The following is a 23,857-nucleotide window of genomic DNA, read 5'->3' on the forward strand; positions in this document are numbered from 1 at the left end:
GATACGGCAGCGTTAAGAAGGAAGAGCAAGGAGAGGCTGATAAAATCTCAGGGTCCAACTAGACTGCCAAAGCGAAGAAAGACTAAAATGACTGTCTGTACTTTCAGTACACGAACACTGGCCTCGGAAGCATCCATCTAGGACCTGATGGTGCAAGCGCAGAAGATCAAGTACAACATATTGGTCTGACTGAAATGAGAAGGCATCAATCCCATCATGCCATTTTTGACACTGGAGAAGAACTGTTCCTCAGAACATGCAACAACAGAGGCATTGGTGGTGTTGGTGTCCTTGTCAACACGAACTTGGCCATGAGCATTGATTCTTTCGAATGCCTAATAACCTGAATCGGATGATTACGTTTGAATAGATGTGGCTCACTGCTGGCAGTTTCTATCTTCGTTGTCTACGCACCAACATCCAACTACGATGAAGAAGAAATTGAGAAGTTCTACATGGAGCTGGAGAAGTTCTATAAAGAAGACCACACCTTCTACAAGATCACTGTTGGTGATTTTAATGCCAAGATAGGACCGAGAAGGTCGCCCGAAGAACTCCACATTGGGACCCATGGCCTAGAATGGAACGATCAGGGTGAGAGACTGAGTTCATCATGTCGACCAAGACCACCCATGGTAACTCACAGTTCCAGAAGGCCGAATCTAAACGCTGGACATGGGAGTCTCCCGGTGGACAGTTCTACAATGAAATTGACCACATCATATTTAATCGAAGGTTTTGCCTGACCAATGTCGCTGTTGTCCCAAAATTCCAAACGGGATCAGACCACCATCTCCTTCATGCAAAATTCTACTTCACAGAGCAGGGAGAAAGGTCTGCAAAGTTTAAGTTTAAGAAGAGAACTCCCAGAATGACCACCAACTGGGAGCTCTTTGGCACTATTGCAGCAACATGGGAAGATGCCATCATTGACAACATTGATGAGGAATACAATCAACTAGGTTCAGCACCTCCATGACTGCGCGAAGAATACCGAGAGTGGGAAAGCCACAAACAGATGCTTGTCTTTGGAAACCCTCAAGCTCAATCGCCAGCGTGGTTTGGCGCGAGCCTCAGGCAACCACAAGCTAACGTCCGAGCTTGCAAAGCTGTGCAGAGATGTGATAAAGGAAGACCTCAGAGAGAGAAGAGCAGCAGTGTTGGCTGATGTGGCAGAAGCTGGGAAAAGTATTTGCAACACTCGCCTGTCCTTCGCCAACTACAGGACCAAGATGACTGCCCTGCGACGTCCTGATGGATCTATCACATCTTCCAGAAGGGCAATGGAGAGGATTATTCATGACTTCTACTCGGATCTCTTTGACAGCCACGTCCACCTGCCCACAAACCAAATTCCACAGGATGGATATGTCGTTCCCAACGTCCTCCCTTCCAAAATCTGACATGCCATTTCATTGGTAAAGACACGTATAGCACCCAGTCCAGACAAGGTCAGACCCGAACACCTGAAGAATCTGCTGCCAGTACTTGTCAATACACTGGCTCGGCTCTTCACACACTACCTGTCTGAATGCAAGGTTCCATCCCAGTGGAAAACCAGCAGGACTGTTCTGTTGTACAAGAAGGGAGACATCCACGATATTGGCAACTATCACCCAATCTGCCTGTCGCCCATCGTCTACAAGTTATTCACTTGAGTCATCCTGAATAGAATAGGCAGAACACAGACAAAGGACAACCATGCGAGCAAGCTGGGTTCTGAAAAGGATTCAGCATGATAGACCATATCCACACAGTGACCAAGCTCATTGAAGTTTCACGAGAGTTCAAGATGCCGCTCTGTCTGACGTTCATCGACTTAAAGAAGGCCTTTGATTCTGTTGAGACTGAAGCGGTCATCGAAGCCCTAGCCAAAAAGGGCGTTCAAACTCAGTACATCAAGATCATCCAGGAGCTGTATTATGGATTCACCACCAGGATCTCACCATTCTACAAGGAAGTGATCATTGATGTAAAGAGAGGGGTTCGGCAGGGTGATACCATTTCACCGAAACTCTTCAGTACCACCCTCGAGAACGTCATGCGACGACTGGAATGGGAAGGAATGGGAGTGAAGATAGACGGTCGGCAACTACACCACCTCCACTTCACTGATGACATCGTTCTCATAACGCCAAACATTAGCCAAGTGGCATGAATGCTGGCCGAAATCGACCGTGAGTGTGGAAAGGTCGGACTGCAGCTGAATTTCACAAAGACAATGTTCATGAAAAAAAAAAACCAAACAAACAAACCAAAAACTAGTTCCTGACGTTCCATTTGCTCTCAATGGAACAAACATCTCGGAATGCAGCAGCTATGTGTACCTGGGTCGAGAACTCAACATGAGGAACGACGTGGCGCCAGAACTGCGCAGGAGGAAGAGAGCAGAGTGAAATGCCTTTAAGAATGTCGAAGAAGTGGTTAAGAGGACGAAGAATCTCTGGCTCTGGGCACATCTTTTTGACTCCACCGTTCTTCCTGCACTAACATACGCCTCAGAGACCTGGGCCCTATGAAAGCAGGATGAGAATGCTATTTGGGTATCCCAAAGAGGAATCGAAAGAGCTATGCTAGGAGTATCACGTCTCACTCAAGTGAGAGAAGAAATCCGGAGTTCTGACCTCCTTTGAAGGTCAAGAATCAGGGACGCTGTCTTGTTTGCTAAGGCGTCGAAAATCAGATAGGCCAGACACGTAATGTTATTTAGAGACGACCACTGGACTAGAGCTGTTAATAACTGGATTCCACGGGACATCAAAAGACCGTGTGGCTGCTTAACTATGAGATGGTCAGACTTCTTTGTCAAATCCCTGAATGAATGGTTTGAGGCTCTTCCTGTTTCTGGAGCGAGCAGATATCATTGGGCTACACTAGCAAGCGACAGGGATGAATGGAGACGTTACTGGTGCCCACTTGAGAAAATCAAAGATCAATGGGATGACAAGTGATACAAGTGATTCTTTAGGACTTAATAGATGGAAGTTAAAAAATGGATATACTCGTGGCACCCAGGATTGTAGTGCTGGTGGTGCTGATGGTATCAGGAAGACTTTTCACTGGAGCGATTTCAGACACAGCTTCCTAGTCAGAGCTGGTATTTTCTTTCACACATTGAGTGGGCAACACCCGCATTAGCCCCAGACTCCGTTAGTTGCTTTTTGAAGCTATTTCTCAGAGCAGACCGAGAGAAAGACTTTGTCCTATCATTTTACAGATGAAAGACATTTCACAGTTGTGTCATCAGAAATGGAACTCAGTTGTGTGCTGGAGAAAAGACCTCAGAGGGAGAGCACAATTCTTGGGTTTCCTGATTAGAAGATGGAGCTGTGTAACCCAATAATACTTCATTTCTTCAATTCCCCAAGAAGGCTCATCTCAGATTATAATTTAACTTCTTCTCCATTTACATTCTTTTACATAAACTGGGGCTGGCTTCAAAAACCACTAATCTTTTCTCCTTTTTCTTTTTTTTTTTTCTAAATGAACCCATTTAATCAAGATTAGTAAGTATTTTCCTTGGAAACACCTCGGATCCAACATAACAGCATTGCACAAAGCACAAAGCACATTGCTTCATACAGGCAGTAACCCAGTATTATCCTTATCTTTCTGGGATCTTCCTATTTGGAAATGATAGCGAACAAGCTGCTTCTTGATTTGAAATTATTCAGTGAGAATTCTTCCTTAAGCTTTTCTCTCCTGTCTTCTCATTTGAAGGGGCAGAGGGAGAAGAAAATGTTGTGTCTGGGATACTAAATAGATTTGTAGGAATAGACTGGAAAATCAGGGGGCTCAGGGAAAACCAAGTAGAAGGATGTGGCGGGAACTTTAGAATTTCCATTCAGTTAAACTGTCAAGTGATGACTCGCAGAAATATTAGTGATTCTCACTCCAGAGGGCTATATGACACAATGTCTGGATTTCCAGTGGCTTCAAAGCAAAATCCCACACCGGCACCTCTCATATCAAGTATAAATCTGCTCCGGGGTCTTTGCAAGTCTCGTGGGCTGACACACTCTGCAGCATCAAGTTCCTTTGCTTTTGCAATTTGTCTTTGTTGCTGTCTGATGACCCTGGCCGCTCCAGCTCCAGCGTAAGCAGCTGTAATAACAGAAGGTCAACTCTCCAAAGACCAGACACGGCATGGGTGGGCCCTGGAGTGACTGCAGCACAAAGGCACAAAACAGAAGCAAAGGGAACCACCTGGAAAAGCTAAGTCTGTATGTACACCTCATGCGGCATAGACATGGAAAAATTACTGTTGAGTTGTTTTTCCAGATATTTCTAGACACCCTACTATGAAAGCAAAAAACTGCCTGCAAATAGAGTTTTAAGTCCTAGGAATCAGCATGAATAAAGGCATTTTAGTGAAGTTTCACTGAATCTTAAGATTATTTATTTGAAAAAAAAAAGATTATTTATTTGAAAGAGTGTTTAATTCCATATTTCTTAAATTCCTTAAAACCATCTACAATCCTCCCAGTCCTTTTAAACCATGAAACTTTTTCCCCATCTTTTCTTTCAGATATATGCAAACTTTGTATTACAAGCTCAGTGTCCTGAAGCAAATGCTTGTCTTTTTTTTTTTTTTTTTTTTGCTCTTTGGGTCACACCCAGCGATGCACAAGGGGTCACTCCTGGCTCTGCACTCAGGAATTACCCCTGGCGGTGATCAGGGGACCATATGGGCTGCTGGGAATCGAACCCGGGTTGGCCACGTGCAAGGCAAACGCCCTACCCGCTGTGCTATCACTCCAGCCCCAAAAATGCTTGTCTTTTATTGAGTTCAAAATGAGAACACTGCAAATCCTTTAACTGTATAGTATTGAGATTAATAGAGAGTGGACAATAACTGAAGTTCTACAACCATGAAGGAGGTGAGCTGGGAAGGTTGGGTGATGTTCCAGAAACAGTGCCTTTCTTTTTTAAAATTGAATCACTGTGAGGCAGAGCTAGAGAGCTGTTCATGGTTGGGTTTCAGTCATTCAGTGTTCCAACACTCGTCCTCCTCTACTGTACATTTCCACCACCAGTGTCCCCACTTTCCCTCCTGCCACCCTCTCCCCCCACCCTGCCTCTATGGCAGCCTCTCTCTCTCCCTCACTCTCTCTCCCTCTCTCCCCCTCCCTCTCCCTTCCTCTCTCTCCCTCTCTGTTCCTCTCTCTCTCCCCCCTCTCTTTCTCTTTCTCTCCATCCCTCTCTCTCCCTCTCTCCATCTCTCTCTCCCTCTCTCTCTTTCTCACTCTCTCTCCATCTCTCTCTTCCCCCTCTCCCTCTCTCTCTCTCCTTCTTCCCCCCCTCTTTCTTTATTTCTCGCTCTCCTTTGTGCATTATGATTTGCAATACAGATACTGAGAGGTTGTCATGCCTGCTCTCTCACCCACTTTTAGCACACAATTTTTATCCAGAGTGATCATTTCCAGCTATTATTGTCATTGTGGTCCCTTCTCTGTCCCAAATGCCTCCTCCCCAGCACATGAGGCAGGCGGGTTTCCAACCGTGGACCAACCCTCCTGGCCGTGCAAGCAGTACTTTATGGTCACCGACTGAGTCAGAGTGGGGTTACTGACAGATTGCCCTGGACAGAGAAGCACCTTTGTCCCTTACGCTCTTTGCCCATCCTTTTAAATTTTAGAGGAAGGCAGAATCATTTTAGTGGAGGGGTGGTGTGCTAGTGGCTGTGAGGCCCCAGGGCAAGGGACTGCACAGAGGGATGTGGCATCTCCCAGGGCTCAGCAGGGGGGACACCCTGGGAATTAGATTCTGGGAGATTCTTCTTCAGTGTCTTCACCGAGAACACAGAGGCCTAATGCCATGATTTTGACCCTGTGAACCCCTAAGAGAGTCATTGAACCCATTCAGACTTCTGTCTCCCTAGAAGCTGGGAGATAATGAATTTGTTTTAAGCTGCTAAGTTTGTATTTGTATTTTATTTAATGTCAGCAAAGGAAATGTATACATCTGTGGAGTGACTTTCTAGAACTGGAGGTACGGGCCCAAAATGCAGTGCTCTCGGGCTGGGGAGCTACTGTGGAGGGTAAGGTGCTTGCTTCGCTGACCTTTATTTGACCCCAGCACCATGTAACAATTCCCTGAATATCAGCCAGGAGTGATCCCTGAGCACAAAGCTAGGAGTAGACTCTCAGTATTGCCTGCTGCGGCCAACAACCAAAGCCAACCAAACAAACACCCCCACAAAATACAGTGACCCCGGATATCTGCAAGGATGTGTTCTTACCCCCAGAGCATTTATGAAATCAGAGATTGTGAAAAATCCTCCAGCTATTAGGTTTTCCTTTGAAAGTACAACCCCATGATTAAGTTTAATTTACAAATTGGCTGCAGCCAGAGGTTACTAACAACAACCCTTGTCTAAGAACGGGTAACGTTCCGCCTCGGTCTCACCTGCTCTCACCCTCTTTTGTTTCCTTGCTGCTGCTCCCTAATTCCAGGTGCTGCTTCATACCTGTTTCCACATGTTTGCTCCTTCTGTGACACTTTCCACCCTGCTGCCTCCTTCATGGCCCGTGGATATGAGGTAGAGCAAGGAGGGAGGTTTATTTTCCAAAATTTCATCTCTGTAACACAGAGTCCTGTGGCCACAGTCTGTGTGGGAGGGGGACACCTTTCCTCAGAAGAAGGTGCTTGGCATTCTTTGTGCGCTAACCCTTTGGCTAGTTTGGTATGATATGTTCATTTTTTTTTTTTTTGCTTTTTGGGTCACACCCGGCGATGCACAGGGGTTACTCCTGGTTCTACACTCAGGAATTACTCCTGGTGGTGCTCAGGGGACCATATGGGATGCTGGGATTCGAACCCGGGTCAGCCTCGTGCAAGGCAAAGGCCCTACCCACTGTGCTATCGCTCCAGCCCCTGCTATGTTCATTTTTAATACTTTACTTCTGATGGGAGCTGGAGTGATAGCACAGCGGGTGGGGCATTTGCCTTGCACACGGCCAACCCGGGTTTGATTCCCAGCATCCCATCTGGTCCCCTGAGCACTGCCAGGGGTAATTCATGAGTGCAGAGCCAGGAGTGACCCCCCAAAAATACTTTATTTCTGAGTTTTTTAATGTAGGAGTACTGCTATTTATTTGGCCATTGATTAAGGTGATCCTATTTCTGAGTTTTAATTCTATACAAGTATTGAATTCTATGCAAGTAGTGAAATTTTCAGTTTTTAAAATATTATTAAGCAACCGTGATTCACAAGGTTAGTCCTCATTGGGTTTTAGACATACTGTGTTCCAGCACCAACCCCCACCAGTGTTCACTTCCCACTCCCCTTCCCCACTCCTGCCCCCGCCCCCCCACCCCTAGCCTGCCGCCTTGACAGGTTTTTTTTTTCTTTTTGGGTCACTCCTGGCTCTGCACTCGGAAATTACCCCTGGTGGTGCTCCGGGGACCATATGGGATGCTGGGAATCGAACCCGGGTTGGCCGTGTGCAAGGCAAACGCCTACCCACTGTGCTATTGCTCCAGCCCCTCTGACAGGTAGATTTTTAAGTTTGGTTGTTGAGGTCTGGATCCTTTGTCCTCATTGCAAAGTTGGCTGTCCACTCCTTCTCACCACCCGGGCACTCGGGTCCCCTCAGACACTGCTCCCTACTCCTGCCCATCCACCTCTTTCCTCCTCTGCCTTTCTCCTCCCTATACTCCAGGGTCAAGGGTTATCCGGGCATCCCTCCCTTCCAAACATTGTATTCTCTTGTCCTCTACATACCACAAACATCTGAGTGTGACCATCCTGTGTTTGTCCTTTTTCTGGCTTACTTCATTTAGCACAATAATTTTCAGTTCCACCCATGTTGCAGGGAATTACATGGTTTCATTTTTCTTACTGCTGCATGTTGTTCCATTATATATATATATAGCATATATATATATACACACACATATATAACATCTTCATGATCTACTTACCTATTGCTGGCCACCTAGATTGATTCCATATTTTAGCTATAATATGATAACTTTTTAAAGCAGTGCAGCTTTTTTGAGCTGATTTCAGAATTAAAATTAAAGTACATTATGATGGACATAATTACATCAAGAGAGGCTATTGTCTCACCACGGGTGAGACGCCATGGTCTCACCTTGTCCTTCCTTGGAGCTTGTGAGCAGGGGTGTGGAGGAGAAAGATCCATTATAGAGAGAGTGGAAAGACCTGTCATCCCTCTTATAACTTATTTTTTTTTATTTTAAAAAATCTTGGGGGCATCCAGAGACTCCCAGTTGAATCCGAAAATTGACTAGTGCCATACAGAGATGCGTCTGGTCCCCAACCATTTACAATCTAGAAATTTACATTTACAACTGTGGCCTTGTGAGCTCTCATGACATTAAAAATGAGCAATGGAAAATAAATTATCTAGTGTCTGCCCTGGCAGGTAGGCTTGAGTGGTGATGGGAAATTTTGAGCAAAACATAATGCTCAAAATTAGAGAGAGAGTACTGGGGAAATTGTCTGCCATAGAGGCAGGGTGAGGACTAGGATGTGAGTGGTGAAAAATGCGCACTGGTGGAGGGGCGGGTGTTCACTCATTTCATGGCTGAATCTCAAACGTGAAAGCTTTGTAACTCTATCTCACTGTGGTACAATTTAAAAAAAAAAGTAATGTGGAGTTCATGCCCAATTCAATCAGCGTAATCAATGGCTGAACAAAGAGCAGTACTCCTACATAATTAAAACAAACTGGTAGGGCACACCAGGCAGTATTCATCGACTATCTTGGACAGTGTTTGGGGGACCCTATGGAGAGCCAAGAACCATATGTACCTTTTGGCCATCTGTTTGTCTCTCTGGAGGAAATGTCTGTTTGGCTCTTATCCCTATTTGTCTATGGGGTTATTAGATTATTTGAGAGTTTTGGGCCATACCCAGCTGTGCTCAGGGATTACTCCTGGCTCTGTGCTCAGGGATCACCTGTGGGTGGCTTTCAGAGACCGTACGTGGTGATGGGGGATCGAACCCGGGTCAACCATTGCAAGGCAAGTGCCTTACCTGCTGTATTGCTTTCTAGTCCCAGGGTTACTTATTTTTATGTTGATATGTTTTGCCAGTGCTTTAGAAATCTGGGCCATTAGCCCTTTGTCTGAAGTGTGCTGAGTGATTTATTTTCTCCCGGTCAGTAGGTGTCTATTATTCTAGTCATACTTTCTTTATCAGTGTAAAACCTTAATCTGATGTTGTTCCACTTTATTTTTGATTCTGGGCAACACTTTTCTTGGCCAATGGCATCAAATTATTGACGGTGCCTCTGCATTCAACATAATAGATAATTTTGCCTATGTTTTTCTTGATGTATTTTATGAATTTGCATCTAATATCTATGTCATGTCTAGATGTTTTGGTCTAGTACCTATCTGCCATGGTTTAGCATGTCATGTGCTTCACCTTCTGGGATGTGTTGTTTAAATTTCTAAGTGTTTAGAGAGAGTTCTCTCATTATTTCTGATTATTTCATTATTGTTATTAATTTTCTGTTGTTTTCTGTTAGTAGCTTTCTAATTGATTCCATTGACATAAGATGACACATTTGGTAGAATTTTGGTTCTTTTACATTCATTGAGATTTGTTTATGGCTTGGGATGTGTTTTGTCATGGATTATATTTTGTGGGCAGTCGAAATGATTATCTTGCCCTACTTTCAGTTTTTGATATACTAAGATGGCATTTTGTTGTTGTTGCCTGAATCCTTCCAACTCTCCTTTCTCCATTCACAGCACTAATTATTGGCCAGATTTATCTCCTCAGTGCCGGGTAGAAGGTTCCTCACCTGCAGACTTTCTCTGCAGTGTGTGGGGTGGAGAGAGGGTCCCGTGGAGAGCTGGGAATGCTTGCTGCCCCTTAGATGCACCCACACATTAAAAAAAATTTTTTTTAAAGAAATAATCCATATTGCTTTTGCGGCCCCGCGCGAGATCGACCCCGGAGGCAACTGAACCACTTTGGACACGAGCGGCGCCCCCAAAATGCCTCCAAACTGTGTGCTGGGAGCTTCTGGCCCAGGCGCTGCCGGCAGGGTATGGTCTTTTCTCTCTCAACTCTTTCTTTTTGAATGCAGCAAGGCTATAGCCGGTTTTTAGACTCTACAGGAAGCCCAGGATAGCCGATGGGCGGGACCCCCGGATCCGCCCTGTGCCGGCCAACATTTAAGCACAGAGCCATGTGGGGACGCTCCTTTGCGGCCCCGCGCGAGATCGACCCCGGAGGCAACTGAACCACTTTGGACACGAGCGGCGCCCCCAAAATGCCTCCAAACTGTGTGCTCGGAGCTTCTGGCCCAGGCGCTGCCAGCGAGTGATGCAATTACCAAAAGAATTTTCCCTGGACTTCATATAGAAATCCAAAACCTAATATCTCTTGATTGTCAGCAACGTGTAAATGTTCCTTTTTGGCAGGGCTTAACGTGGGGGGAAACTCCAAACAATAGTACTAAGTTTTTTGTTGAAGGGTAAAAGATTGTAGCGATAGAATTTTAGGCAGAATTTTCCCTGGACTTTATATAGAAACCCAAAACCGCGCGGCCGCGGCAGCCTAATGTCATCTAATCATCAGCAATATGAAATGGTTCCTTTGTAATGGGTTGGACTTTGGGGGGACCATAATAGGGTTAAAGTTTGTAGCGACGTGTAATTTCTGGCTGTACTTTCCCTGGACTTTATACAGAAATTCAAAGCCGCGAGGCCGCTGCCATGGCCGCGCAACCTATTGTCATTTAATCATCACCAATATGAAATGGTTCCCTTTTAATGGGTCGGACTTTGGTGGGAAATCCTAACAAGAATAGTAAGTCTTTTGCTGAAATATTGAAGGCTACCAAAGTGGTAGCCATCTCTATAGACTGAACTAAGCCATATCCCCACGCCGGCTGAGAAGAAATATCCTTCTTTCTCAGGAAGAAACGCGGCGTGGCATTAACCATAGTATGATGTCCATTAAGCTGACACGGACCTGGTGGCGTGGGAATGGGATACAAGGGAATAAATTATTATGTACTTGGAACAGCGGGACGCTGGTGGAATCTTGAGCCGGGGCCGATACCAGCGTATTACTTTTGGTTCCAGAAACTGCTTGCAGACATTCTACCAGACTATCAACTAAGCCAGAGCCCCACGCCGGCTGATGACGAGAAATAACCATCTCTTTTGGTTTGTTTTCCCTTTGTCAGGCAGCGTGGTGATTACTAAGCAGGCGTGATCTCGGTGGCGCAGGACGAGGGGGGAAAAAATAGAAAAGTTATGTAACAAACAGCGGGACTTAATATCTCTACATTCTCAGCAATGGAGAGCCATCAAATGCTTCCTTGGCAGTGGGACTGTCTTCTCTTTTTTTGGGGGAAACCCTAGCAACAATAGTGAGTTATGTGTTGAAACATGGACTGTAACCAAGATAAAGCGTAAACGAAGTGAAACTTATCACTTACAAGGGCGGGGACTGGGGGGGCGGGAGGGGGCGGGAGGTATAATGGGGTGGTTGGTGATGGAATATGGGCACAGGTGAAGGGAAGGGTGTTTGAGTATTGTATAACTGACATAATCCTGAGAACTTTGTAACCCTCCACACGGTGATTCAATAAAATTTAAATTAAAAAAAAAGAAATAATCCATATTTTTAATTCAGTCTTAATCTGCCAAGCATTAATGTCACTGCTTTATATTTTCTTACTACATTTTGTAAATGAAAACAATAAAAAATTCTTTTTACTCTCTGGAAAAAAATATTTAAAAAGGAGCCAGAGTTTTTCTTTGCCAGGTGTTGTGAGCAATCCCAGTTTTGACTGCTCTTTTTAAAATGTTTTTTAATTTTTTACTTATTTATTTTTTCATTAGTGAATCGCCGTGAGGTACTGTTACATACTTACAAGCTTTCGTATTTGTGTTTCAGTCATACAATGATCGGGTACCCATCCCTCCACCAGTGCCCACTCTCCACCACCGATGGTCCCAGTATCCCTCCCCCCTGCCCCCCGCCCTGACGCCATCCCCCTGCCCACCCCGCCTCTGTGGCAGGGCATTCCCTTTTTGTTCTCTTTCGCCTTTTGGGTGTTGTGGTTTGCAATAGAGATACTGAGTGGTCACGGTGTTTGGTCTATAGTCTGTTTTCGGCAGCTCCCAACCTGAGCGGGTCCTCCCAGCACCTTTTACTTGGTGTCCCCTTTTCTTTTTGAGCTGCCTTTTCCCCCAGCATGTGAGGCCGGCTTCCAAACCATAGGGCAAACTTCCTGGTCCTTATCTCTACTACTCTTGGGTGTTAGTCTCAAATTCTGTTACTTTATATTCCAGAGATGAGTGCAATCTTTCTATGTCTGTCCTTCTGTTTCTGACTCATTTCACTTAACATACTTTCCATGTTGATCTACTTATATGAAAATTTCATGACTTCATCTTTTCTAACAGCTACATAGTATTCCATTGTATAGATGTACCAAAGTTCCTTTAACCAGTCATCTGTTCTTGGGCACTCCAGTTTTTTTCCAGAATTTGGCTATTGCAAACAGTGCAGCGATGAACATACAAGTGCAGATGTCATTTCTACTACACTTTTTTGCCTCTCCGGGATATATTCCCAGAAGTGGTATTGCTGGGTCAAATGGGAGCTCAATTTCTAATTTTTGCACTGAGACATTTTTGACAAGATTGTCAGAATGATAGAATGACTAACCAGGTCTTCACTAACCTGTTTCTGCTTCTTTAGGCATTGGCATGACATAAAAACTGTTACTGTCACCCTGTTGCTCATCAATTTGCTCGAGCCGGCGCTAGTAACATCTCCAACACCAGCTTAATAATAGCTTAATTTCACATAAGAGTTTCATGTATTTATTTTAATTAATTTTGATTGAATCACAGTGAGATACAGTTACAAAGTTGTTCAGTGATACAATGTTCCAACTCCCGTCTCTTCACCCGTGTACATCCCCCACCCATGTCCCCAGTTTCCCTCCCGTGCCGCTCCCCACCCAGAGAGGTTTATTTCTTAAAATTCCAGAGTTGCTCTATTTCCAACTTTGGGTTCTTTGCATGACGGCTACGTCACTGCGGGAGTGGGAAGGTCAGCCAGGAGCACCAGTGCGGAGGTCTAGGGTCCACTTTCCTCACCTCCTAGCAGGACAACACAGCGGATGCTGAAACACAAAATTCAAACATGGAAGTAGCTTGCACAAAAGTGGGTCCTAAACAATACTTGCAGAGAAAATAAGTGCAAAAAATAATTGATACTTTCTGCCTACCCTGTTTCTTTCCTTTTCTTTTTTCTTTCTCTTTTTTTATTTTCTTTTTTTTGGGGCGACACCTGGCTATGGTCAGAGTTTACTCCTAGTGGGCTTGGGGGACCACCACAAGTGGTGCCAGGGATTGAACCCGGGTCAGCTGTGTGCAAAGCAAGTGCTCTGTTTTTTTTTTGGGGGGGTGAAAATTGATTATTTTATTCAAATACTAAAGTATGCTTAATAGCATAATTATTAAAATAAATCTCCTTAACATTCTAGAATCATATATACAATATGTCAAAGACGGAAATGAGACTTCCAACTGCAAAAGATATCTGTGAAATAAAGAAGGGAATTTCTCAATGGAAACTTGAGAAGTCATATTTCTTTTCTTCATTTGAGATTAAATGTATGAAAATCCAGTTATGCTAAGGAAAGCAATCAGAAATGAGTTCACTTGATAGCAGAAAATGATTGTAATAAGAAGTTCAGTAATGTAGTCTTTTTTCATTTTAGTATTTACACGTGGTTCATTTTTTAAAGGTAACAATGGACTCAGGGTGAGTCACAAATAATCACCTTCAGTCCTCAGTAATGATCGTGTGTCTGTTTCTATGCCCTTTCACCCCTCCCTGCTGTCCCTTCATCCTTGCCCCAGAGAGGCCAGGGGTTGGCAGTCGGCACAGGTCACTGGCTGTCGTTGTGGCTGCAGTGAAAGTGACTCAAACAATAACATTTGTTATACACGTATTATGAGTACTTTGCTCAGAAAACATGGGGGTGTACTCAGGACATTTGTATAAACCCCCAAGCTGGAGCCTACTTGTTTTTCCTCATGAAAGCTCACCTCAGGTTCTTGGCCCCACGTTTTGTTCTAGGACTGGAGCGACAACACAGTGGATAGGGCGTTTTCTTTGCATGCGGCCGACCCGGGTTCGATTCCTCCATCCCTCTTGGAGAGCCCGGCAAGCTACCGAGAGTATCCCTCCCGCAAGGCAGAGCCTGGCAAGCTACCCGTGGCATATTCGATATGCCAAACACAGTAACAACAAATCTCACAATGGAGATGTTACTGGTGCCCGCTTGAACAAATCGAGGTGAACAATGGGATGACAGTGCTACAGTGCAGTATACACAGGCGATTAATACTGCGAAGGGCAGTATTATTCTATTAATACTACACATAGGCGATTAATACTGCGAAGGGCAGTATTATTTTATTTGACCTTGGTGCCAAAATACAAGGTTCCTGAATCAAGTAACTATCAAGTCAGTTCCAATAAAGCACATTTAAAGAGAAGTAACATTTTATGATAGTGTAATTCAGCAAAATAAATTACTTGAGGACATTGTGAATAGTTGGTGAAACTGCTTTTTACTGGGGTCACTGTCACTGTCACTGTCATCCAGTTGCTCATCGATTTGTTTGAGTGGGCACCAGTAACGTCTCTCATTGAGAGACTTATTGTTACTGTTTTTGGCATATCCAATACGCACGGGTAGCTTGCCAGGCTCTGCCTCGTGGGCTCGATACTCTCGGTAGCTTGCCGGGCTCTCCGAGAGGGGCGGAGGAATCAAACTCAGGTCGACTGCATGAAAGGTGAACACCCAACCGCTGTGCTATCACTCCAGCCCTTTACTGGGGTCAAGTTCAGAAATTAAAAATTCAAATAAGGGAAGAAAACGCTTTTAAATTAATATATGAAATTTATTTATGGATACTTCCTATGGTCATAGTTAATGAGAAGAACAGGCTTGGCAACTTTCATGATCTTTCCGTTACGGCAGCTCAGAAATAAATGCCCCCATCAAGTAGCAGGAAAGCCTGTGAGGGCGTAACTGACACCATGACAGGAGGCAGAAATCAGCAAAATCAGCCAGGCCTCAGGTCCAGGGCCTGGGACTGAAACAGATTCCGTTTCCCAGCAAAGAAACATTGCGTAACTAGCCAGCCTGAGCCCACCTGGGAAAGCTCCTGGCCCAGCAAGTGGCTCCATCACTCACTGTGCCCCAGTCAAGTGCCCCGGAACTGTGTTTTGTGAACAGTGAAAGGATGAGTGGCCCATGTAGCCATACACTGCTAGGGGAAACTATTGTTTAACTCTTGCCTGACCACTCTTACCCTGGACACTTGCCAAAACACCTTTGTTTGGTAACTAGGTAAGGATTTTTCTGAAACAGTAAGGCATGCCCTGCTTATATAATCAGACCCTATATAAACTGCTTGCTGCCTGAAGTCGGGTTCTCTGTCAAGAGACCACTCTGGGGGTGAGATAGTCGACCCCAGTACACAGGAATAAAACTCCTTCCGCCTTTGCATTATCGAGCTAGAGTCTCTGTCCGTCTCGCCACTTGGGAACCCATAGTTCCAGCTTAGCAAGCCCATCTCATCTCCTCAGGAAATTAGGTTCACATTTTGCATTTCTCCACATCGGCAAGGCTATAATCTGTCATCGTGGTCTTTAGTTTTATTGAATATATTAACTTAGAATGCTTGAAAATCTGTTATTTAGCTTTTAGTTGAGACGTTCTTCTATATACCATTACAAGAAACATTGTGTAAGCCTCGTGTTCAGAGAAGAATGCCTGAAACTGCTAAATCGTCCACGGGACTCTGTTTTCCTTCGAAGATGAAGATTTTGGTGATGGTGGTGGGGGAGGAGAACTCCAAGTGGTGCTCAGAGGTCAGGGGTCTCCAGAGAGGACTCTCGGCTAAGCGGGCAAGGGTCACATGCAAGGGCCCCAGGACGAGATGCCAGGCTTTGCCGGGGTGACCCTGTGGGTACTGAGCCCCCGGGGCTGCAGGCAGAGACGCTCAGGGAACCACATGGTGCCAGGGATGAGCCCACAAGCCCTCGATGCTGACAGTCTCGAGGCCCAGAAGACAAAGCCTTGAATGCACCGCCGACCCTGGGGGCGTTCCCTGTGGCTCTGAGACCAGTGATGGATGTTCGAGTTCTCATACTGTGACCGTGGACACATCCATTTACATGCTGCTGGGCTAGGAGGAGAATGTTTAGCTAAAGTCTCTAAGAGGAGGGGCTGGAGAGATAGCACAGCGGGTAGGGCGTTTGCCTTGCACGCAGCCGACCCGGGTTCGAATCCCAGCATCCCATATGGTCCCCCTGAGCACCGCCAGGGGTAATTCCTGAGTGCATGAGCCAGGAATGACCCCTGTGCATTGCCGGGTGTGACCCAAAAAGCAAAAAAAAGAAAAAACAAAAACAAAAAAACAAAAAAACAAAAAAAAAGTCTCTAAGAGGAGAGCTTTCACAGGTCTGTAAGTGTACTTGGGTCTCCCTGTTTCTGAGTTTAATTTTTGGTTTTTGGGTCACACCCAGCACTGCTCAGGGATTACTCTTAGCTCTGCACTGAAGGGTCACTTCTTTTCTTTTCTTTTATTTTTGCTTTTTGGGTCATATCTGGCGATATACAGGGGTGATTCCTGGCACTGCACTCAGGAATTACTCCTGGTGGTGCTTAGGGGACCATATGGGATGCAGGGAATCAAACCCTGGTTGGCCACATGCAAGGCAAATGCCCTACCCGCCGTGCTATTGCTCCAGCCCCAAAGGGTCACTTCTTTATAAAATAATTAATTTAATTTTTCAAAATTTCCCCTTATACTTTATTTAGGCACTGTGGTTTACAAACTTGTTTATGATAATTTATCAAAGGCATTTGGGGGCTGGAGCGATAGTATAGTGGGTAGGGTGTGTGGCTTGCAAACAGCTGACCTGGGTTCAATCCCTGGCATCCCATATGGTCCCCCAAACACCATCAGGAGTAATTCCTGAGTGCAGAGCCAGGAGTAACCCCTGAGCATCACTGTATGTGACCCCAAAAGCAAGAAAAATAAAAAAGGCATTTGGTATTCCAACACCAGTCCTACCACCATTACACCTTCCCTGCTGATGGGATCAAGGGACCCTATGGAATGGCAGGAATCAAACCCAGGACTGCCATGTCCAAGGCAAGCACCCTACCCACTGTACTATCTTTCTCTAGACCTCAATACCCAAGGGTCTTCCTGTTTAGAACCCAGTTCCCTATCATCAGCATAAGGTTTGTACCCTTGGAAGCACGGGTGAGGCCACCACTTGTAAAGTGGACTTAGGGCTGGTGGCCCAACACCTGTATTTTTTAGATGCTTTGAACTTGATTAAGCTTGTCATTCCGTCCGTGCACACTGGTGTGCTGGAACTCCTAGTCCAGCAGGGAGGGCGCTTGCCTTGCACACAGCCCGGCCGGGCTCAATCCTTGGCATCCCATAGGGTATCCTGAGCTCTGCCAGGAGTTATCTCTGATTGCAGAGCCCAGAGCAAACCGTGGGGCACAGGTGGGTGTTTCAAAACACAGACAAAAAGCAGCATGTAGGAGCTGAAGTTATAGTGCAGTGGGTAGGGAGCTTGCCTTACATGCAACCAACCTGGGTTCGAGCCCTGGCACCCCATGGGGTCTCCTGAGCCCCTACAGGAGTGAACCCTGAGCACAGAACCAGGAGTTAGCCCTGAACTCCGCAGGCATGGCATCCCAAAGTAACTACCTGAATAAAACGACTGTCATTTTATGTCCCTCCTCGGTGGGGCTCTGTCGCAGTGCCAGAGTCACGCCATGGGAGTATACACCACACTCTCACACATACCACACTCTTGTCCTCTCTCCCTTCCTCTCTCTCTCTTCTTTCTCTCTCACACACAGACATTCAGAAATACTTACCAGTTTCCATTTTGAAGCAATTCAAATGCCTGGTTGATTTTTTCAAAAGGCATCTTATGGGTTATAAGTGGATCTATGTTGAATTTTTTTTGCAGGTAGTCAGTTACCAGTTGAGGGATGAAGTCTCTGGTTTTAAACTCTGTGGAAGAAATAACAATAATAAGGCATGAGAAAAGTAGGTAAATGATCAAATGAAGCACATATATAAAATTGGCCAAAGTATTCATGGATGTTGCAGACCATTCGTCTTTTGACCCTTTTCCTAGACACCCAAAGAGAGAGCAGCATGCAGGCACCTCTCTGCAGGCTTGCCTCCTCGCTGGGTGTGCAGGGGGCTGTGGAGGGTGTCAGGTGCCGGGGTGGGGGTTCTGGGGGCTGTGGAGGGTGTCAGGCGCTGGGGTGGGGGTGCTGGGGGCTGTGGAGGGTGTCAGGCGCCGGGGTGGGGGTGCTGGGGGCTGTGGAGGGTGTCCGTCCCTGCAGATGCGTCTCCAGGGCACCAGCATTTCCCGCTGCAGCAAACCCTCCACGCTGTTGACCTGTAGCAGCTGACCTTGGAGCTGGTTTGGTCTGAGCCCTCCACCCGAGGCTCTGGGTCACCAGCTTTCCAGCCCAACATGTCCACCCGAGAAGTGAGTTTTGGAGAGAGTGGTACCAGCAGATGCTGGCGTCAACTAGATCCCATCTGCTGTTTGGTGCCAAGAGTCAGGGAGACACTGACATTATTTTCCCCACTAAAAAGCAAAGCAGCTACCACCAGTCACATGTGGGGCCTGTGTGGTGCTGAGGACCAGACCCGGGGCCTGCCACACGCCATATCTGCTCCTCTCCTTGGAGCGACCTCTCCAGCCCCAACCTCCCCACGCTTATACCTCTGAGGAGACTGAGGTTTCGAGAGGTGAAATGTGATTCACTGGTTGTATTTTGTCTTTAGAATTTTTTTGGTTTTATCATCCATTGCCATCTTGGGGCTTAGGGACCTGCAGAGGGATAGTGCTTCCCGGAATTGGCTAATTTCTGGGGAAAATGATCATCTTGTTTGCCATTCGATAAGAAACTGGCCAGCCACAAGCTATAGGCCCCGTCAGCCGTTCTTTATTGGGGCCCAAAGTCAGGGCTGGCAGTCTGCCCTTTCCCCAGGCCTATTGCCAGGGCCTTGGCTCCCCTGGGCGCTCACAGAGATGGCCTGGCCCTGCGCCTGTTCCTTCCCAGAGGTCTGGACCTTCCCGAGGTGCGTCAAGCCTCCAGAATGACCACTTCTCCCCCAGTGGCCCTGCGTGGCCGGCTGTGCCCCAACCCCCTCCCCCCCCCCGAACTGTGTGCAATCAGGGGGGCAATTTCAGGTCATCTCTCTGGGCCTGTTGCTTCCTACACCAAATGGAACAAAATGCAGGTGCAGTTGAGAACCCAGAGCCCAGTGCTTACAGAACCGACAGCACCGTCTTCTCATCTCCTGCCCCTCCGCCTCTCACCTCCTCTTTGTTCCCACGGTTAGTGTGGTGATGCAGGTTGGAAACATGCCAGCTGTGGTGCCCACGCGTGTTCACCCCTGGTACTTGCACAGTGCTGGCCAGAGGCCCCCTCTCAGCTGACGGTGTGTTACGATTGTGCTCCTGACTTATTGTGGGGTGGCTGTGGTGCTCAACAGCCTGGCAGGGCCCCACATCCTGGCTGGGACTTCACGTCTTTCTGTGCGGTGCTTCTCAGAGATCCCGGCCCTCTCCTGGTGCTCGCACACACCTGTGTGGAGGGCTGAAGCTGCTGTGGCTTCCACAGCAGCCGGCAGGGTCACGGTCTGGACACTGGACGCTTGGCACGGGACAGTGCTCTTGCACTCTGGCCACTGCACTGTTTCTCTAGGCCCAACATCAGTGAACATTTGCCTCTGGGCACTAGAGGATATTACGGTACAGTTTTAAAAGTCAAGAAGGTTGAGGGGTCAGAGAGATAGCACAGCGGGCAGGGCGCTTGCCTTTCACGGGCTGACCCATGTTTGATCCCGGCATCCCATATGGTCTGAGCCCTGCCAGGAGTGATTCCTGAGTGAGAGCACTACTGGGAGTGGCCCAAAAACAAACACAAGAAATCAAGAAGATTGAGGGACCAGAGACAGTACAGCAGGCAGGTGCTTGCCTTGCAGGTTAGACCCTGGCGCCCTGTGTGACCCCCTGGACACTGCTAGGCGTGACCCCTGAACAGCCAGGACTAGGAGTGTGGCCCCCACATCAAAACAAAAACAATCAAGGACACTGAGCTCTTTTATGTAAAAAAAAATTTGCTTTTCCATGTCTTTCCCGTAACTCAAAGCCTTGGCTACAAGTATATGACTTTGCTTAATATAATACTTTGTACTAGAATTCCTGAGTGTTATGCAATTGGAATGCAAGCTATTGAGTAACTTAGAAACTTTTAAGCATGGAAGTAAATAAAAGAAAGAACATTTCATCTTTTAATGAAGTGAGGATCTGACTCGGTGACTTTCCGGCGTGTTTGCCTGTAGGACGGGAGGGAGGAGGACTGGCACATACAAATGGGACGAATGCAGAAATGTGCACGAACTCGCCCGCAGCCCAGCAGGGCGGACCCCAGGAAGGAACAGCAGTCGTGCCAAGTCCTTCCAGGCACAGCTAAATCACCTGAAAAAGTGGTGAAATTTTAAGCTGGGGCCGGGGGTGTCAGGGGCCTACACCCGTACTGCTCAGGTGCTGTCCTGGCTCTGCACTCAGTAGTGACCCCTGCTGGTGCTTGGGAGATCGTAGGTGGAGCCCAGAATTCGAATTGAGGTCTGGGGTTCAAGGCAAACGCCTTATTTCACATCATTTCTCCTGTATTGAGTTATTATTCAATTGGAAGTTTCACAGGCATTAAGAGTTTCTGAAGAAAGAAACTCTCCAGGATGGGAGGTTGGTCAGTAGCAGGTTTTCTGTTGTACTTGACAAACTGCTAACTGATGCAGTTTTATTTGCATTCAGCTGATTCGCGCGAAACTGCACCAACGAGAAGAGGAAACAGCAGCAGGTCTCTCAAAACAGCGATTTTCCCATTGCCTGTTGCTGCATATGTGCTTTCTTCTCTTCTTTCCCCCCTGCTTTTGGGGCACTCCTGGCAGTGCTCAGAGCTTACGCCGGGCTCTCTGCTCAGGAACCACTCCTGGAGGGCTCAGGAAGTGCTGTGGGTGCCAGGGATCAAACCAGGTCGGCCATCTGTGAGGCCTCCGCACTGTGCTGTCTCTCCGGCCCTGTGCTTCCTGCTCTTTGGACTGAACTGATGAGTTTCTATCATCACTGTCCCTGCAGAATTGGGCATTCATTCTGTGTGTGCTGCTTTTGCTCCTGTGTGGTACTCTGCCTGCAGCCTCTCATTTCCTTCTGTTTTCAGATGACAGGATGAGCAGCTAACTTGCCCAGGTCATGGGCCCTGGTAAGTGATCCGGTAGCCACGTCCTTGCTTTCTACAACGTGGCACCTTCCGGTGCATTCTGAGGTCTGAGGACAAGACCACCTTGCCAGAGCTGCTTAGTAAGGAAGCGCTGTGCCAAGGCCGTTAAAGGGAGCTAACTAAGAGGCTGGAGTGATAGCATAGTGGACAGGGTGCTTGCCCTGCACACAGCCAACCCGGGTTTGATCCCTGACATCCCATGTGGTCCCCTGAGCAGCTGCCAGGAGTAGTTCCTGCGTGCAGAGCCAGGAGCAAGCTCTGAGCATCGTGGGGTGTGACCCAAACCTAACGTAAATGATGAAAGCTAATTAAGATGAAGTGTATCTTAACTAGTGAGAAGCCGTGTTCATGGCAGCCAGAAGGAAGCAAGGTTGCCGGCCTGGGCAGAACAGGGTGCAAAGACTCGCCCAGCTGAGGGTTTACGAGTGTAGGATCCTGGCGGGGGGCTATTGAGAGTCTGCGGTTCTCGCCTGGGGAGAGTCGAGTGGCTCTAGGTAGAGCTGCCTTCCCTGGGGCTTGTTGCTTGTTTGGTTTGTCCGGGGGACTAAGGACCAGCAGGAGATACCTATTTGGTTTGTCCGGAGGACTAAGGACCAGCAGGAGATACCTATTTGGTTTGTCCGGGGGACTAAGGACCAGCAGGAGATACCTATTTGGTTTGTCCGGGGGACTAAGGACCAGCAGGAGATACCTATTTGACGCTCCAGTGTCACACCCTGTTCTTTTCCTTCACACACAAACGTTGTCCTGCTTCCTGCACCCCCCACTTCTCGCCAGGTGCTCAGAGGGTGTCTGGGCTCTGAGAGGCAGCGTGGGGGCCGAGACCTACCTCCCATGGTGCCACCTTTCACAGTTCTCCCTGGGAGCAGCAGCGCTGGGTCGAAGGAGAGCCGGGAGCGGGAGGGCGCCACTCCAACAAGCACACACACACCCCGTAGCTCACGCGGCAGCACTCCAGGGCAGCAACCTGACAGCAGAGACAGGCGTGGGCATCTGGGTGGCTCCCACCGCCCCGACTGATGTTAGAGTAGTCACATGGGGGAAGTGACATGCAGGGGTGGGGGCGCGGAGGGCTCCTTCAGGTTAAGGCTCACGCATGTCGTTCGTCCTGGCTCAACCACTCACCCCACGTGGTCTCTGGGAGTGGCCCCTGAGCCCAGAGTGAGCGCAGCTGGCGTGGCCCAAATACCTATCCCAGCACCACCAAAAGTAATATGGACTGGACGGTGTGCGGTAGCCCCCTGGGAGGTCTCAGGGCCTGTGAGCTCAGTTAGTTGAGTTTCAGTCTTGAAGACGGAAATGATGTGAGGCTCAAGGAGACGAGTGACACGGATAGTGCAGGACAGTGCAAGTCACGTGTGTGACGTGCTCGCGAGGAGACAGTCGTCTCTTCACTCAGGAGATGCTTAAATGCATCTTCATGGCCAGTGGCAGTTCCCCGACTGTCCCACGCCCACACACCATGGTATCTGTGAGTCCCACGGCCTCAAACGCAAAGTCCACGCCAAGACCGGTCATTTCCACCACCACCTGCTGGACAGGCTTCTCGAGTCTCTGGGGGTTGAGACAATCAGTGACCCCTAGTGCTTTGGCCCGGGGGAACTTCTCCTCATTGATGTCCACCCCGATGATCCTGGAAGCTCCGGAGGCCTTGCATGCCACGACGATGGCAGAGCCGATCCCTCCCAGTCCAAAGACCACGCAGGTGGAACCGGGGCTGACCTGCAGATTCGGAAAACAAACATCGGATGGTCTTCCAAGCCGATGCCCCCATGCTAACAGGAAAGAACAGCTCACTTTGACTTTTGTCTGATGGAGGTGATCTCCTAGGTGTGGCCCTGGAGTGAAGCAGAGTCACCGAGGAAAAAACTACACAGCAGGGTGGAGAGGAGTGGGCACTGGTGGTGGGATTGCTGTCAGGGCATCGTTTGCCTGGAGCTCAACTAGGAGTGACTTTGTAAGTCACAGTGCCCTAATAAAAGTTAATTGAAAGAAAACTCACAGAAGACGTCCTCACCTTTGCGGTGTTAAACACAGCTCCAAAGCCCGTGGGCACCTCACAGCTCAGGACGCAGACCTGGTCCATAGGGGCCGAAGCATCGACCTTCACCACGGCAATCTCACGCACGACTGTGTACTCCGTGAACGTGCTGGCGCCAAAGAGATGATAAATCCTCTTCCCCTTGCAGGAGAATCTGCTGGTTCCATCTGACATTAATCCAGTTGGAGTAAGAATACTGTTTCACGGACACATAAAGCAACAAGGAGAGAAAAATGGGAGTTTTGCTTTCTGTCAATCCCTGTACCCATGAAACCAGGTGAAAGGAGTCACAGACATTGAAACTCACTTTTCCTTCAAGCAGAAGTTGCCTGTGGGATTCAGACAGGAGCTGCATTCTCTGCATTGTGGGAGGGGGAAGGATAAGACCTTGTCTCCTGTGGAAAGAAGGCAGAGGTCATCGTCACCCAAGCATCAGCCTTATTAT

The 23,857-nt window shown here is 47.6% G+C and overlaps 1 protein-coding gene across 1 annotated transcript in view; it reads right to left on the reverse strand.

Moving 5' to 3' along the window:
• Positions 1–13,055: 13,055 nt before the first annotated feature.
• The window catches only part of LOC101545880 (alcohol dehydrogenase 1), a 28,018-nt gene continuing 17,216 nt past the window's right edge, over positions 13,056–23,857 (reverse strand). Inside the window, 7 exon segments of the mRNA XM_055142488.1 lie at positions 13,056–13,133; positions 17,937–18,075; positions 22,201–22,303; positions 22,306–22,338; positions 22,833–23,093; positions 23,389–23,608; positions 23,720–23,807. Coding sequence (XP_054998463.1) covers positions 13,088–13,133; positions 17,937–18,075; positions 22,201–22,303; positions 22,306–22,338; positions 22,833–23,093; positions 23,389–23,608; positions 23,720–23,807 — 890 coding nt within the window. The 3' untranslated portion in view covers positions 13,056–13,087.

This window comes from Sorex araneus, chromosome 6 (genome assembly GCF_027595985.1).
Source record: "Sorex araneus isolate mSorAra2 chromosome 6, mSorAra2.pri, whole genome shotgun sequence".
NCBI classification, from domain to species: Eukaryota; Metazoa; Chordata; class Mammalia; order Eulipotyphla; family Soricidae; genus Sorex; species Sorex araneus.